The sequence below is a fragment of the Panulirus ornatus genome, chromosome 58 (genome assembly GCF_036320965.1).
Source record: "Panulirus ornatus isolate Po-2019 chromosome 58, ASM3632096v1, whole genome shotgun sequence".
In the NCBI taxonomy this organism is placed as follows: domain Eukaryota; kingdom Metazoa; phylum Arthropoda; class Malacostraca; order Decapoda; family Palinuridae; genus Panulirus; species Panulirus ornatus.
The window spans coordinates 19,662,506-19,681,323 of NC_092281.1; the positions used below are offsets into that span (position 1 = coordinate 19,662,506).

General features: G+C 41.0%; 1 protein-coding gene across 2 annotated transcripts in view; it reads right to left on the reverse strand.

Annotated features, from left to right (window-relative positions):
• The window catches only part of mon2 (Mon2 homolog, regulator of endosome-to-Golgi trafficking), a 133,791-nt gene that overhangs the window by 20,442 nt on the left and 94,531 nt on the right, over positions 1-18,818 (reverse strand). For both annotated transcript variants that reach the window (XM_071695497.1, XM_071695498.1), the window contains 5 exons: positions 18,434-18,586; positions 14,166-14,308; positions 8,342-8,507; positions 6,309-6,443; positions 5,520-5,648 (listed from right to left, as the gene is read on the reverse strand). In XM_071695497.1, the coding sequence (XP_071551598.1) occupies positions 5,520-5,648; positions 6,309-6,443; positions 8,342-8,507; positions 14,166-14,308; positions 18,434-18,586 (726 nt within the window). The remainder of the gene's footprint in view (positions 1-5,519; positions 5,649-6,308; positions 6,444-8,341; positions 8,508-14,165; positions 14,309-18,433; positions 18,587-18,818) is intronic.

Consider the following 18,818-nt stretch of genomic DNA (forward strand, 5'->3'; position numbering starts at 1 on the left):
CCATTGACAGCACGTCAACCCCGGTATACCACATCGATCCAATTCACTCTATTCCTTGCCCGCCTTTCACCCTCCTGCATGTTCAGGCCCCGATCACTCAAAATCTTTTTCACTCCATCTTTCCACCTCCAATTTGGTCTCCCACTTCTCCTCGTTCCCTCCACCTCCGACACATATATCATCTTGGTCGATCTTTCCTCACTCATTCTCTCCATGTGCCAAAACCATTTCAAAACACCCTCTTCTGCTCTCTCAACCACACTCTTCTTATTTCCACACATCTCTCTTACCCTTACATTACTTACTCGATCAAACCACCTCACACCACATATTGTCCTCAAACATCTCATTTCCAGCACATCCACCCTGCAGCGCACTACTCTATCCATAGCCCGCGCCTCGTAACCATATAACATTGTTGGAACCACTATTCCTTCAAACATACCCGTTTTTGCTTTCCGAGATAATGTTCTCGACTTCCACACATTCTTCAAGGCTCCCAGGATTTTCGCCCCCCCCCCCCACCCTATGATTCACTTCCGCTTCCATGGTTCCATCCGCTGCCAGATCCACTCCCAGATATCCAAAACACTTTACTTCCTCCAGTTTTTCTCCATTCAAACTTACCTCCCAATTGACTTGACCCTCAACCCTACTGTACCTAATAACCTTGCTCTTATTCACATTTACTCTTAACTTTCTTCTTTCACACACTTTACCAAACTCAGTCACCAGCTTCTGCAGTTTCTCACATGAATCAGCCACCAGCGCTGTACACACAACAACTGACTCACTTCCCAAGCTCTCTTATCCCCAACTGACTGCATACTTGCCCCTCTTTCCAAAACTCTTGCATTCACCTCCCTAACAACCCCATCCATAAACAAATTAAACAACCATGGAGACATCACACACCCTTGCCGCAATCCTACATTCACTGAGAACCAATCACTTTCCTCTCTTCCTACACGTACACATGCCTTACATACTCGATAAAAACTTTTTACTGCTTCTAACAACTTGCCTCCCACACCATATATTCTTTATACCTTCCACAGAGCATCTCTATCAACTCTATCATATGCCTTCTCCAGATCCATAAATGCTACATACAAATCCATTTGCTTTCCTAAGTATTTCTCACATACATTCTTCAAAGCAAACACCTGATCCACACATCCTCTACCACTTCTGAAACCACACTGCTCTTCCCCAATCTGATGCTCTGTACATGCCTTCACCCTCTCAATCAATACCCTCCCATATAATTTACCAGGAATACTCAACAAACTTATACCTCTGTAATTTGAGCACTCACTCTTACCCCCTTTGCCTTTGTACAATGGCACTATGCACGCATTCTGCCAATCCTCAGGCACCTCACCATGAATCATACATACATTAAATAACCTTACCAACCAGTCAACAATACAGTCACCCCCTTTTTTAATAAATTCCACTGCAATACCATCCAAACCTGCTGCCTTGCCGGCTTTCATCTTCCGCAAAGCTTTTACTACCTCTCCTCTGTTTACTACATCATTTTCCCTAACCCTCTCACTTTGCACACCACCTTGACCAAAACACCCTATATCTGCCACTCTATCATCAAACACATTCAACAAACCTTCAAAATACTCACTCCATCTCCTTGTCACATCACCACTACCTGTTATCACCTCCCCATTAGCCCCCTTCACTGAAGTTCCCATTTGCTCCCTTGTCTTACGCACTTTATTTACCTCCTTTCAGAACATCTTTTTATTCTCCCTAAAATTTAATGATACTTATTTCTTATTATACTTTGTCGCTGTCTCCCGTGTTAGCGAGGTAGCGCAAGGAAACAGACAAAAGAATGACCCAACCCACCCATATACCATGTATATACATACACGTCCACACACGCATACACCTATACATCTCAACATATACATATATATACACATGTGCATAATTCATACTGTCTGCCCTTATTCATTCCCGCTGCCACCCCGCCACACATGAAATAACAACCCCCTCCTCCCACATGTGCACGAAGTAGTGCTAGGAAAAGACAACAAAGGTCACATTCGTTAACGCTCAGTCTCTAGCTGTCATGTATAATGCACCAAAACCACAGCTCCCTTTCTACATCCAGGCCCCACAGAACTTTCCATGGTTTACCCCAGATACTTCACATGCCCTGGTCCAATCCAGTGACGGCACATCACAGACATTTCAGGACTCTCAAAATCTTTACAGAAAATAGGATTAGTGCCATAGGCCAAAAATTTTCTGCACTTCTGTGCCTCTTCTTTTAAGGAGTGGGGCTATTTAAATAAGTTTTAAACTTTCTAATACCAAATAATAATCCTAGCTCCCTCTCATATTCTGTACAAACAGTATTCAACATGTTTCTAAAGAGATTGAGAATCAAGAATCTGCTGCCAATACCTCTGCAAGTCTAATGGAATGGTGAAAAAAGTCAGTCATGCGTAACATGGAAGGATCATTGCTTTAGAAGAAATCATTTAGGTTGTTTATCTTTAAGATTATTTCTGGATAATGAACACTTCTTATTTAGTATTTACCTTATCATCATACTATTGCTCATGAATATGCCTCATCCTGTTCTTAGGGATACCTGCATTTATATAAAAGAATTTCTTCATTTGTCTCCCTAACAACTTTTTGCTCTGCTTTATCTTGTCATATAAAATATTTTGAACCTAAAGTCAGTTTCTTCCACTTCTTTCAACAGGTCTGTTTTCCTCTGCTATGTGAGCTCTGGCTTTTTAGGTAGGTATACAACTTGCTTCTTTCTCCCATTAAAAGAGTGCCAATACCATCCCAATGACTGGTTTCTCTGGTCAACCTTTCCTTTTCCAGACATTCCTTTGTTTTTTTTTGCCAACCAGAACTGATTGTTAATGAATTAAAGTTAGTTCAAAGTACATTTCTTCTTACTGTATAAATCAATAAAAAAAAAATCATATTCACTAGGTTCATCCATGTGGTGAGGCATGGTTTGCTGTGGTGAATAAGTAATCAGAAGTGTCCATACCTGTCAACATTTCATTTATTTGAAATGATGATGAAAGATATCAAGTTTACCTCATCTATGAAAACCAGATCCAATGTATCATTTTATCTAGTTAGTTTAAGGTACCTGCTTACTTAAAGTAGTTAATCATTCTACCGTTAAGTTCTTCCTATTCACACACAATTCACTGTTCTTCTAAACTTCATCTGCCCCACTAACATCATTCTCAATCGTCACTTCCTCAACCCTAAACCTGTTAACTTCTTCACCCAACATGATATCAAACAAGATTTGCTCATCTCATAAAAACATGATTCGTGTCCTCCCTTACATAACATCAAAACAATTCACCATCTACCAAAGTCCTAGTTTGCTTCAGCTTAGAGAAGAGGATCATTGGCATGCAGCAACTGAGCAAGCATCCACTTTGTTTCACCTTGGTTCTGCTTTACTTTGCAATCATCCAATCTCACACTGCAGCAAGCAAAAAGCAAGAGACAATAAAATTAACACCACACACTCTTAACACACACTCTGAATAATTTCCAACCATTCACTTTGACCCAGTACTCTCAAACAAGCAACCCTTCCATCATAAAAAAAGCTCTAAACAGCATTCAAACATATTCCATTGACACCAGTGAAAATCAAATCTTACCAAAGTCCTTTCCAATTAACTTCATCATAAACCTTTCCTAATTCCATACATGTTGCATACAATCCTTTTTTTTCTTTAGCATTCTTTCTTTCATTACTTGCTAAAATGCAAACTTCTGGTCAACAAGCCAGAAGTTCATCAACTCTTTTTACAAAACCATCACATATCTATATCATTCATAACCAACTATTCACCATACCCCATGTAATTTTTACATCAATTTTCGCTATAATCTAACTTCTGGAATACTTACCAAATCTCTATGACCATGTCAGCAGTTTTGATGCAAGACATAAGGTATTAGTGATGAGTGATTTAAACGTGTGTAAGTAACGTGGCAGTTGAAGGTATACTTAGAGGATACTGGGTACTCGGTGAGGTGAAAAGAATGGTGAATAGCTTGTGGAGGTGTGTGCTGAAAAGGACTGGTGAGTGAGAATTCCTGGTTCAAAAAGAGGGAAAAATTGTAAGTATACATGGAAGAATAGGAGAGTTTGTAAGATGGCATTACTGGATTATATACTAACTTAGGTGTGAATATGCTGAATGGGATAGCTGGAGAAATGTCTGATCATTACCTGACGATTGCAAGGAAATATGGAGGTCTTCAGAAAAGAAAAAATGATATAAATAAAAAGAGGTTGGTGAAAGTAAAAGAGCTTGTAAATATGACATGTGAAAAAAATACCAGGAGAGAACTGGTGTAGAATGGCAAAAGAAGTGAAAATGATGGGGTGATATATAAGAAAAAGTGGCAGGTCAAGAGAAATCTGTAAGGATAAAAAATAAAAGGCAAATGAGAGTTGGGGTGTGTGTTAGTAGACTTTAGCAAAAATAAGATGTTGTGGAAGGAAGTTAATAGTGTGGGCAAAACAAGATAACAAATAGGGTCACTGGTGAAGGGGGCAAATGGGAAAGTGGTTAAAGATAGGGATGAGATGAAGCGAATGTCGAGAGTTGAAAAGGATTGTTGAATGTGTTTGATGACAGGGTGTCTGATGAAAGGTGTTTGGGTTGGGGAGGTATGTGAAGCAACCATCATGGAAAGTGGTTTGGTGAGGAAAGAAGAGGTGGTGAAAGCCTTGCATAAGATGAAATGTGGCATGGTGGCTTGAGAGGATAGTATTTACTTGAGTTTCTTAAGAAAGGGAATGACTGTGTTGTTGATTAGTTAGTGATGATATTCAGTGTACATATGGATCATGGTGAAGTTCCTGAGGATTGGAAGAATGAAAGTACAATGCCACTGCATAAAGGCACAACAAAACAAAGGTGAGTGTTCAAACTACAGAGGCATATGTTTACTGAGTGTGCCTGGTTAGATGTGTGGAAGAGCAGTGGTTGATGGTGAAAGCATGCACTGAGCATCAGACTTGGGAGGAACAATGTAGTCTCAGGAATGGTAGAGGATGTGTGGATCAGGCATTTGCTTTAAAGAATGTGAGGGAGAAACAGCTTGGCAAATAAAAGGATTTCTATGTGGCATATATGGATCAGGAGAAAGCATCAGATAGAGCTGATTGAAATGTCTTGTTGAAGGTCTTATGAACCTATGGTCTGGGAGGAAAGCTTCAACAAGCAGTGAGAGGATTTTGTCAAGAGAGAAAGGCATGTGTGCAAGTAGGTAGAAAAAAGGGTGTGGTTCCAGGTGAAGGTGGGCCAGTGGCAAGGGTGCGTCACCATGGATGTTTAATCTGTTTAAGGATGAGTGTTGTGGGAGGTAAATGCAAGGGTATCAGACAGAAGGGTGAGTATGCAGTCTGTTGGGGGTGAGAGGGGCCTAGGAAGTGAGTCAGTTGTTGTTTGCTGATGATACAGCAAACTGACTTACTGCCTTACCTGAATAATATTCTTTAAGACTTGTGCTTCTATAACTTCTTTCCAGTTGGAAGTTTTCTGATACAGGGACACCACCATAGATAATGATCTCTCAGCAAAGGGAACAAAGTTCATTGTAACCCAATCATTCTGCAAAGTAATAATACAGACAGATTAATTATCTAGTACAAAAACCTTTGAGGGACAGGTTTAAAAAATTTGAAGCACAAAATAATACTGCTAATAAAACAAACCTCCACTACAAATGAAGGCTCTGAGTTGAAGAGAGTTTTTCACAAGTGCAAGGAATCAGCTACGACCATTTAACAGCAGGTGAAATCAACTAAAGTAAATAACTCCAACTTACCTGAACTGTTTGGGAAGCATTCTTTAGAGTCACATTTCAAGTAAAAATGTTTGCTTTACACACCATATTGTACAACAGAAGCACTGTATTCTTCTGTAACACCCTATACTTACACTAAATACATTACTTTACCCAACTCAGACACTCAGCCTAGTTATGAGAGAATGTTTCTCTACCTTACTCTCCCATAATAACCTCAACATAGGTCATCACAACTTCTGTTATCAGTCTCTCCCATTGATAACCTCATCACTGATCAGCAGATCTAAAGTGAGAGGGCTACGGTCCAGATGTGGTGATGCTGTGAGTATGTCTCCCTGACTCACCTTTTGGCACAGAAAACAAACAGGAAACAGCAACTTACACATATACTGGAAGTAAATGGTCTGCTGAGATATCTTTATCTTATTCATAGCAACACAGGAGAAAAAGTGACTACTAACTGATCCCTTGGTTGTGTGAGGTCTGGTGAGAACATTGCCATAACTTGGAGCTTGACAACTATATGATGAGAACTGTAAAAGGAGTGTAAACAGCTGGGGAACCATTCCTCGTGATGCTCCACTACCTTCTGTTACCTTAAAAGACAAAAATTTTCTTAGAAAGTAATGTCTCACCATAAAATGCCTTATAATTATGGTTTCAACACAAAAAATGTGAATGAATCGATCACCTGTCACTTACCATAATAAGATAAGATTATTGTAGAATCAGCAATTACTCAAGAGACACTTCTTCATTTAGATTAAGTCTCTCACATATCTTCTACCCCTATCTAAATGAAAGTAATCAGTATTAATGGTTTCTTACACTGGATTTTGAACACATACTACTGCCAGTTGAGATTCTATCCTTTTCAGAGTCAAGGCTGCCTCCATACTGCTGGAATTCTTTATTCACAGTGCAGTGCATTTTAGTTCTGATTTTCCATGGAAACCAAACCTATGGTTGTGAAGCCTCTTTTAGTACTGTTTTCAATATTCTTCAGCTACCATTTCTTTGACTCATATCAAGCCTAAAGTGTCAGATGCTTCAAAACTAACATTTCAATTCACACTTCCTCCCTAAAATATATGATATCTCCACCGCAAATGAACTAAAATCATTTTTTTTTTTTTTTTGCCACTGTCTCCCGCGTTTGCAAGGTAGCGCAAGGAAACAGACGAAAGAAATGGCCCAACCCACCCCCATACACATGTATATACATACGTCCACACACGCAAATATACATACCTACACAGCTTTCCATGGTTTACCCCAGACGCTTCACGTGCCCTGATTCAATCCACTGACAGCACGTCAACCACATCGATCCAATTCACTCTATTCCTTGCCCTCCTTTCACCCTCCTGCATGTTCAGGCCCCGATCACACAAAATCTTTTTCACTCCATCTTTCCACCTCCAATTTGGTCTCCCACTTCTCCTCGTTCCCTCCACCTCCGACACATATATCCTCTTGGTCAATCTTTCCTCACTCATTCTCTCCATGTGCCAAAACCATTTCAAAACACCCTCTTCTGCTCTCTCAACCACGCTCTTTTTATTTCCACACATCTCTCTTACCCTTACGTTACTTACTCGATCAAACCACCTCACACCACACATTGTCCTCAAACATCTCATTTCCAGCACATCCATTCTCCTGCGCACAACTCTATCCATAGCCCACGCCTCGTAACCATACAACATTGTTGGAACCACTATTCCTTCAAACATACTCATTTTTGCTTTCCGAGATAATGTTCTCGACTTCCACACATTCTTCAAGGCTCCCCGGATTTTCGCCCCCTCCCCCACCCTATGATCCACTTCCGCTTCCATGGTTCCATCCGCTGCCAGATCCACTCCCAGATATCTAAAACACTTTACTTCCTCCAGTTTTTCTCCATTCAAACTTACTTCCCAATTGACTTGACCCTCAACCCTACTTTACCTAATAACCTTGCTCTTATTCACATTTACTCTTAACTTTCTTCTTTCACACACTTTACCAAACTCAGTCACCAGCTTCTGCATTACCTGAAGTTCTGTGTCTCCAGTTCAAAACAGTTCACCCACCACATGAGTCAGTCTCTTTTGCAGGCTACCTCTTCTCCTACCTTCAACTTATTATTAGATAACCCAAAGACTCCTTCTCTAGGGGCTCCTGCAGCTTCTAACTACACTCCATAAGTTACCATTTTCAACTACATTTACATTTCACCTATCTAGATATGAGAAAACCATTCAGGGTTGACCTTCATATACTGGAAGTGTGACAAATAATCCAACATGTAAATTTCTTACACATTCAATAAAGCTAATTTCTAATTATACTCTCTCAACTTCAGACAAATGCAATGATGATCAGTTTTCTATTGCAATGATAAACAAGATAGTAAGAAAGTTTCTTTTAAATGTTTTTCTATTGCAATGATAAATAAGATAGTAAGAAAGTTCCTTTTAAATCTAATCACAATCTACTTAATACATACCTCCTTCTCTACCCCTGTCAGGGCTTGTAAAATGCCCTCTTGCAGGGGTGTGACAACAACTTCAGTGAATGGGGGTAGGATGAAGGGCGATGAGTCTCCATGTACTGGAACTGATACGCAGCCTGACAAAACTGATGCTAAACGGCTGAAGTCACTAACAACAAAACTGAAATAATGGAAATGGGTGGCTTAAACTCATAACAGAGACACATACATAAAGACTGTTAGCCCTTAGCTTTATGTATAAAACAAATAAACTCATGAATCATAATCAAACTGATAATTCAAACATTATGCTACATAAAACTGACTTTTTCCCATACAAAAGTGAGAGATACGGCTTGACTGGGAAGTTTGGAGAGGGTTCTTCTTGAAATAGAAAAATAGCCACACATACAGAATAAAGGGCAACAAGACGTCAAGTTTCCTTCAAGTTGTTTATCCCTGCCTTTTTGCTAGGTGCCAGGGATAGGACTTGGAACCACATTTCTACAGTTATTCCTAAGAGATGGTGAATGTGGCCACAGAAAAGGATAAATCATGAATGCAAGAAGATAGAAGCAGTGGACGCCTTTAAAAAAAGAAAAATAGACCCCTCAGGCTTGTACAAGAAAGGTGACAGGCTGTGGTACCTTTAAGTGACATGGAGTGAGGGGTGTAAGAATGGAAAGTCGAGAACATTATCTCGGAAAGCAAAAATGGGTATGTTTAAAAGAATAGTGGTTCCAGCAATGTTGTACGGTTGCGAGGCGTGGGCTATGGATAGAGTTGTGTGGAGGAGGGTGGATGTGCTGGAAATGAGATGTTTGAGGACAATATGTGGTGAGAGGTGGTTTGATCGAGTAAGTAATGTAAGGGTAAGAGAGATGTGTGGTAATAAAAAGAGTGTGGTTGAGAGAGCAGAAGAGGGAGTTTTGAAATGGTTTGGTCACATAGAGAATGAGTAAGGAAAGATTGACCAAGATGATATATGTGTCAGAGGTGGAAGGAACGAGGAGAAGTGGGAGACCAAATTGGAGGTGGAAAGATGGAGTGAAAAAGATTTAGAGTGATCGGGGCCTGAACATGCAGGAGGGTGAAAGGCGTGCAAGGAATAGAGTGAATTGGGACGATGTGGTGTACTGGGGTCGATGTGCTGTCAATGGATTGAGCCAGGGCATGTGAAGCGTCTGGGGTAAACCATAGAAAGTTCTGTGGGACCTGGATGTGGAAAGGGAGCTGTGGTTTCGGTGCATTATTACATGACAGCTAGAGACTGAGTGTGAACGAATGGGACCTTTGTTGTCTTTTCTTAGCGCTACCTCACACATATGAGGGGGGGAGGGGGTTGTTATTCCATGAGTGGCGAGGTGGTGATGGGAATGAATAAAGGCAAACAGTATGAATTATGTATATGTTTATATATGTATATGTCTGTGTGTCTATATATATGTAAACATTGAGATGTATAGGTATGTATATTTGCGTGTGTGGACGTGTATGTATATACATGTGTATGTGGGTGGGTTGGGCCATTCTTTTGTCTGTTTCCTTGCGCTACCTCGCTAACGCGGGAGACAGCGACAAAGCAAAAAAAAAAAAAAAAAAAAATATATATATATATATATATATATATATATATATATATATATATATATATATATATATATTTTTTTTTTATACTTTGTCGCTGTCTCCCGCATTTGCGAGGTAGCGCAAGGAAACAGACGAAAGAAATGGCCCAACCCTCCCCATACACATGTACATACACACGTCCACACACGCAAATATACATACCTACACAGCTTTCCATGGTTTACCCCGGACGCTTCACATGCCTTGATTCAATCCACTGACAGCACGTCAACCCCTGTATACCACATCGCTCCAATTCACTCTATTCCTTGCCCTCCTTTCACCCTCCTGCATATTCAGGCCCCAATCACACAAAATCCTTTTCACTCCATCTTTCCACCTCCAATTTGGTCTCCCTCTTCTCCTCGTTCCCTCCACCTCCGACACATATATCCTCTTGGTCAATCTTTCCTCACTCATTCTCTCCATGTGCCCAAACCATTTCAAAACACCCTCTTCTGCTCTCTCAACCACGCTCTTTTTATTTCCACACATCTCTCTTACCCTTACGTTACTTACTCGATCAAACCACCTCACACCACACATTGTCCTCAAACATCTCATTTCCAGCACATCCATCCTTGTGCGCACAACTCTATCCATAGCCCACGCCTCACAACCATACAACATTGTTGGAACTACTATTCCTTCAAACATACCCATTTTTGCTTTCCGGGATAATGTTCTCGACTTCCACACATTTTTCAAGGCTCCCAAAATTTTCGCCCCCTCCCCCACCCTATGATCCACTTCCGCTTCCATGGTTCCATCCGCTGACAGATCCACTCCCAGATATCTAAAACACTTCACTTCCTCCAGTTTTTCTCCATTCAAACTCACCTCCCAATTGACTTGACCCTCAACCCTACTGTACCTAATAACCTTGCTCTTATTCACATTTACTCTTAACTTTCTTCTTCCACACACTTTACCAAACTCCGTCACCAGCTTCTGCAGTTTCTCACATGAATCCGCCACCAGCGCTGTATCATCAGCGAACAACAACTGACTCACTTCCCAAGCTCTCTCATCCCCAACAGACCTCATACTTGCCCCTCTTTCCAAGACTCTTGCATTTACCTCCCTAACAACCCCATCCATAAACAAATTAAACAACCATGGAGACATCACACACCCCTGCCGCAAACCTACTATATATATATATATATATATATATATATATATATATTCTCAGTGAATGTAGGTTTGCGGCAGGGGTGTGTGATGTCTCCATGGTTGTTTAATTTGTTTATGGATGGGGTTGTTAGGGAGGTGAATGCAAGAGTTTTGGAAAGAGGGGCAAGTATGAAGTCTGTTGGGGATGAGAGAGCTTGGGAAGTGAGTCAGTTGTTGTTCGCTGATGATACAGCGCTGGTGGCTGATTCATGTGAGAAACTGCAGAAGCTGGTGACTGAGTTTGGTAAAGTGTGTGAAAGAAGAAAGTTAAGAGTAAATGTGAATAAGAGCAAGGTTATTATGTACAGTAGGGTTGAGGGTCAAGTCAATTGGGAGGTGAGTTTGAATGGAGAAAAACTGGAGGAAGTGAAGTGTTTTAGATATCTGGGAGTGGATCTGGCAGCGGATGGAACCATGGAAGCGGAAGTGGATCATAGGGTGGGGGAGGGGGCGAAAATGCTGGGAGCTTGAAGAATGTGTGGAAGTCGAGACCATTATCTCGGAAAGCAAAATTGGGTATGTTTGAAGGAATAGTGGTTCCAACAATGTTGTATGGTTGCGAGGCGTGGGCTATGGATAGAGTTGTGCGCAGGAGGATGGATGTGCTGGAAATGAGATGTTTGAGGACAATGTGTGGTGTGAGGTGGTTTGATCGAGTAAGTAACATAAGGGTAAGAGAGATGTGTGGAAATAAAAAGAGCGTGGTTGAGAGAGCAGAAGAGGGTGTTTTGAAATGGTTTGGGCACATGGAGAGAATGAGTGAGGAAAGATTGACCAAGAAGATATATGTGTCGGAGGTGGAGGGAACGAGGAGAAGAGGGAGACCAAACTGGAGGTGGAAAGATGGAGTGAAAAAGATTTTGTGTGATCGGGGCCTGAACATGCAGGAGGGTGAAAGGAGGGCAAGGAATAGAGTGAATTGGAGCGAGGTGGTATACCGGGGTTGACGTGCTGTCAGTGGATTGAATCGGGGCATGTGAAGCGTCTGGGGTAAACCATGGAAAGCTGTGTAGGTATGTATATTTGCGTGTGTGGACGTATGTATATACATGTGTATGGGGGTGGGTTGGGCCATTTCTTTCGTCTGTTTCCTTGCGCTACCTCGCAAACGCGGGAGACAGCAACAAAAAAAAAAAAAAAAAATATATATATATATATATATATATATATATATATATATGTTATTTCATGTGTGGCGGGGTGGCAATGGGAATGAATAAAGGCAGACAGTATGAATTATGTACATGTGTATATATGTATATGTCTGTGTGTGTATATATGTATACGTTGAGATGTATAGGTATGTATATGTGCGTGTGTGGACGTGTATGTACATACATGTGTATGTGGGTGGGTAGGACCATTCTTTTGTCTGTTTCCTTGCACTACCTCGCTAATGCGGATGACAGAGACAAAGCAAAATAAATAAATAAATAAATAAATATATATATATTGGGGAAGAGCAGTGTGGTTTCAGAAGGGGGTAGAGGTGTCTGCTTTAAAGAATGTGAGAGAAATACTTAGAAAAATGGATGGGTTTGTATGTGGCATTTATGGATCTGGAGACGGTATATGATATGGTTGATAAGAGATGCTTTGTGGAAGGTCATAAGAATATATGGTGAGGGAGGTAAACTGATAGAAGCAGTGAGAAGTTTTTATCAAGGGTGTAAGGCATGTATATGAGTGGGAAGAGAGGAGAGTGATTGGTTCCCAGTGAAGGTCGGTCTGCTGCAGGGGTGCATGATTTGATTAAACCATGACAGTTTAATCTGAGCAATCATGGCCTATGCATGCAGGAGGGTGAAAAATGTGCATGGAATGGAGTGAAATGGAATGATGTGATATACTGGGGTTGACGTGTCATCAATGGACTGAACCAGGGCATGTGAAACATCGGGTAAACCATGGAAAAGATGTGGGGCCTGGATGTGGATAAGGAGCTGTGGTACTGGTACACTGCACATGACAGTTAGAGAATGGATGTAAATGGATGTGGCCTTTCTCTGTACGTTTCCTGGTACTACCTCGCTGCTGCAGGGGTGCCACTGGGAGTGGATGAAGGCGAGCAAGTATGAATATCTACATATGTATGTATGCATATATGTATATACATATGTATGTATGAATGTTCACAAACATCCAATCTCTCCTTGTTATAAATAACACTTGACAACACTTAACTCATGCAGCTCATTCTTTGTAACTAGATTTTTCTGTGGTGAGCACTATACACTAGCCCTGCCTTTTGGCAAAATGGTAGGAGCAGTAAATAAAAGTAGAGGGGAGGAACATTCGGTAGAAACATTAGGTAGAAGCATTAGACAGAAGTAGTCATTAGGAACATTAGGTAGGAGCCTCTGCAAACACCGCACTAAATTAGCCCTCTGCCAGTGGCCTGTTAAGGGTGAGGCACTAAAGGCTGAGAAGCAGCATTGGAGTTCCTTTAGTTATGGAGACTCTGTTGCTGTGGCCATCCTTCTGAGGGAGGTCCAATTGGAACAGGCATCAGAGATATAGATAGATAGATAATGTATATGAATGTGTATGTTCATATATGTGTATATTTGTACATAAAAGTGGATGGGTCTTTTTTCAACACACAACTCCAGAAGCTCTTCATCATTTCCATTCATAATACTGAATACTCCATATGCACCAATTATATCCTCAACTGCCACAATACTTACCTTTGCCTTTAAATCACCCATCACTAATACCCAGTCTCATGCACCAAAACTGCTGACACTCTCCCTCAGCTACTCTTAAAACACAAAATATGAGCTCTTAAGGGGTTTGTTGACCCAACTCTTGATATTAGAAGAGTAAAAATAAGAGGTAAAAAAAGAAAGAAAGAAGAAAATTCCACAGCTTTATTGTACAAAGAAGGGAGAAGGTATCATAATGCCTAATCCTCATATGGATGGTCTTCCTATTCATCGTTCATGCTACAGCCACTAAAGCATCCTTATAAAATCCTTTCCATATTCATGTCTGATATCCCATGAACCCAGAAAAAAAAAATCATACTTACCGTGACTTAATATGTTGGAAAAGATGTGGGAATATGTGAACCAAAGCAGTAAGGAAAGGTTGCGAGGGGATGTATGCATCTGATCCTCTTGTCACTTCATCAGGAGGAGGCTTTGTCACTTCACTACCAATGGTGTACCAAACCTTGAAAAAATTAGAATGTTTTTTCTTTCTGCACTAATGGTATAGAGAGTGTTTTCATACATTTCTTACCTACATCGACTAGCATCTGCTGTAAAATAACTCATGCAGCCTCTGATTCAAGGAAAAACTTAGGTTTTGAAAGATGAAACCCCATTTGTCTCTCAGGCAGCATTCTACAAGCATAAATAATCCCCCAGGATACCCCTGGGAATATTTGGGTGAAGACCCTCCATTCCTAAGTATTTTCAGTGAGCAAGTGCTAGCCTTCATCACCCTTACTAACAACTCATCCATCATTGTGGTGGTTTGCTCATTTTGGGCCTGCCTTTGGCCAATCAGATATCAATCCCAAGATGATGTCACTGATCCACTCACTTTAAGCTACTCAGCTGTAGCTCTAGGTAGAGAGAAAATTAAATGGGTGGGATGAAAGTTGCCAAGTGGTTGAAACCAGGGAAGTGGACAGGAAATGGAAGGTATTTAGGAAGACACTTACATGCACAGGTGAAGTTTATAAAATGCAGATGGTGGAAGAAGTGTATCTATGAAAGGGTTGTTAGTGGTGGGATGAGAAGCTAAAGCAGTTTGTGAAAGACAGCAGAGGGGTATGAGTGCTAGCTCCAAGGAAGAGGTGTGAATAAATGAAAGACGCATGAGAAAAGGTAGCAGAAGGTAAAAAGAATGGTACATGGGCTGAAAAACAGGACAAATGAGAGATGGGATGACAGTCTATAAGCAAACTTCAGGAAAAATGACAAAATGTTTTGGAAGGAAGTGAACAGTGTGGGGATAATAATAAAACAAATGGGGCATCAGAAAGGGGAGCACATGAGGATGTAGTAACAGGCAAGAAAGAGGTAAAGAAGAGATGGAGTAAGCATTTTGAAGGACTGTTGAGTTATATGAAATGTAGAAAAGTGGCTAACTTGCTAACACGGGAGATGTTTGAGGACAATATGTGGTGTGAGAAGGTTTGATCGAGTAAGTAATGAAAGGGTAAGAGAGATATGTGGTAATAAAAAGAGTGTGGTTGAGAGAGCAGAGGAGGGTGTTTTGAAATGGTTTGGTCACATGGAGAGAATGAGAGAGGAAAGATTGATAAAGAGGATATATGTGTCAGCACCTCCACCCTCCTGCGCACAACTCTATCTATAGCCCACGCCTCGTAACCAAATAACATTGTTGGAACCACTATTCCTTCAAACATACCCATTTTTGCTTTCCAAGATAACGTTCTCGACTTCCACACATTTTTCAACACTCCCAGAACTTTCGCCCCCTCCCCCACCCAATGATTCACTTCTGCTTCCATGGTTCCATCTGCTGCCAAATCCACTCCTAGATATCCAAAACACTTCACTTCCTCCAGTTTTTCTCCATTCAAACTTACCTCCCAATTGACTTGTCCCTCAACCCTGCTGTACCTAATAACCTTGCTCTTATTCACATTTACACCTCAGCTTTCTTCTTTCACACACTTTACCAAACTCAGTCACCAGCTTCTGCAGTTTCTCACCCAAATCAGCCACCAGTGCTGTATCATCATCCAACAACAACTGACTCACTTCCCAAGCCCTCTCATCCACAACAGACTGCACACTTGCCCCTCTTTCCAAAACTCTTGCATTCACCTCCCTAACAACCCCATCCACAAACAAATTAAACAACATGGAGACATCACACACCCCTGCCGCAAACCTACGTTCACTGAGAACCAATCACTTTCCACTCTTCCTACACATACACATGCCTTACATCCTCGATAAAAACTTTTCACTGCTTCTAACAACTTGCCTCCCACACCATATATTCTTTATACCTTCCACAGAGCATCTCTATCAAATCAATCATATGCCTTCTCCAGATCCATAAATGCTACATACAAATCCATTTGCTTTTCTAAGTATTTCTCACATACATTCTTCAAAGCAAACACCTGATCCACACATCCTCTACCACTTTTGAAACCACACTGCTCTTCCCCAATCTGATGCTCTGTACATGCCTTCACCCTCTCAATCAATACCCTTCCATATAATTTCCCAGGAATACTCAACAAACTTATACCTCTGTAATTTGAGCACTCACTTTTATCTCCTTTGCCTTTGTACAATGGCACTATGCACGATTCCACCAATCCTCAGGCACCTCACCATGAGTCATACATACATACATACATACCTTACCAACCAGTCAACAATACAGTCACAACATTTCTTAATAAATTCCACTGCAATTCCATCCAAACCCACTGCCTTGCCGGCTTTCATCTTCCGCAAAGCTTTTACTACCCCTTCTCTGTTTACCAAATCATTCTCCCTAACCCTCTCACTTTGCACACCACCTCAACCAAAACGACCTACATCTGCCACTCTATCATCTAACAAATTCAACAAACCTTCACAATACTCACTCCATCTCCTTCTCACATCACCACTACTTGTTATCACCTCCCCATTAGCCCCCTTCACTGATGTTCCCATTTCTTCCCTTGTCTTATGCACTTTATTTACCTCCATCCAAAACATCTTGGGTAAAATGCAACTGTAGTTGCTGTGCTGACTGGGTGGTGTTTGCTGTCACGTTGGTTCAATCTCCCCAAAATTTAACAATACTCTCTCACCCCAATTCTCATTTGCCCTCTTTTTTACGTCTTACACCTTTCTCTTGACCTCCTGCCTTTCTTTTATACATTTCCCCGTCATTTGCATTATTTCCCTGCAAAAACTGCCCAAATGTCTCTCTCTTCTCTTTCACTAATAATCTTACCTCTTCATCCCACCACTCACTACCCTTTCTAATCTGCCCACTTCCCACACTTCTCATGCCACAAGCATCTTTTGCACAAGCCATCACTGCTTCCCTAAATACATCCCATTCCTCCCCCACTCCCTTACCTCCTTTACTCTCACCTTTTTCCATGCTATACTCAGTCTCTCCTGGTACTTTTTCACACAAGTCTCCTTCCCAAGCTCACTTACTCTCACCACTCTTTTCACCCCAACATTCTCTCTTCTCTTCTGAAAACCTCTACAAATCTTCATCTTCGCCTCCACAAGATAATGATCAGACATCCCTCCAGCTGCACCTCTCAGCATGTTAACATCCAAGAGTCTCTCGCGCACACCTATCAATTAAAACATAATCCAATAACGCTCTCTGGCCATCTCTCCTACTTACATATGTATGCTTATGTATATCTCTCTTTTTAAACCAGGTATTCCCAATCATCAGTCCTTTCTTAGTACATAAATCTACAAGCTCTTCAACATTTCCATTTACGACACTGAACACCCCATGTACACCAATTATTCCCTCACCTGCCACATTACTCACCTTCGCATTCAAATCACCCATCACTATAACCCGGTCTCATGCATCAAAGCTACTAACACACTCACTCAGCTGCTCCCAAAACACTTGTCTCCCATAATCTTTCTTTTCATGCCTTGGTGCATATGCACCAATAATCACCTATCTTTCTCCATCCACTTTCAGTTTTATCCATATCAATCTAGAGTTTACTTTCTTACACTCTATCACATACTCCAACCACTCCTGTTTCAGGAGTAGTGCAACTCCTTACCTTGCTCGTGTCCTCTCACTAACTCTTGACTTTACTCCCAAGACATTCCCATATCACTCTTCCCCTTTACCCTTAAGCTTTGTTTCACTCAGAGCCAAAACATCCAGGTTCCTATCCTCAAACATACTACCTATCTCTCCTTTTTTCTCATCTTGGTTACATCCACACACATTCAAACATCCCAATCTGAGCCTTCGAGGAGGATGAGCACTCCCCGCGTGACTCCTTCTTCTGTTTCCCCTTTTAGAAAGTTAAAATAAAAGGAGGGGAGGGTTTCTAGCCCCCTGCTCCCATCCCCTTTAGTCTCCTTTGTAAAACTACTTATAAAAAGACGAACAAAAAAAATGACTGAGTCCATGACCACAAGTAGTGTTGGGATGCTGGACAGCTGGAATCAAGCATGAATGAAAATGCATGGAAGGCATTATGCATGCACCACCTAGCTCAATAACTGACGGTGGCATACTGGAGAAAAAGCTCAATAAACAAAATATGAATACCTCAAAACAGACACACATATTTTCACTTAAATAACTTACCTTCCATGCAGTGTTCCAATTTGCAATTGAATCTTCAGGTATAGGTGGTTGCAAATGGGATGGAGAACTGGGATCATCAACAGAGTTGGAGGATGAGGATGACCGCCCAGCCTGAAGCATCTCTTGCAAAGACTTGAGGGCAGCTAATGAAACCTATAGAAGAACTAACAATTGATTATATTCCTACATGATTATATTCACAGGAAAATAGACTACACTTATATTTTGTAATTATAAATAAAAGTAAGTAATCCCTAAATGGATATAGCTGTAACACTGATAATGGAAATCCTCATAAGCCAAATGAAGGGGCCAACACACTTCAGTGTCTCCTAAGTTAAGATGTAGGTCATTTAAATATAGTCAAAACTGGACAATCTTCAGT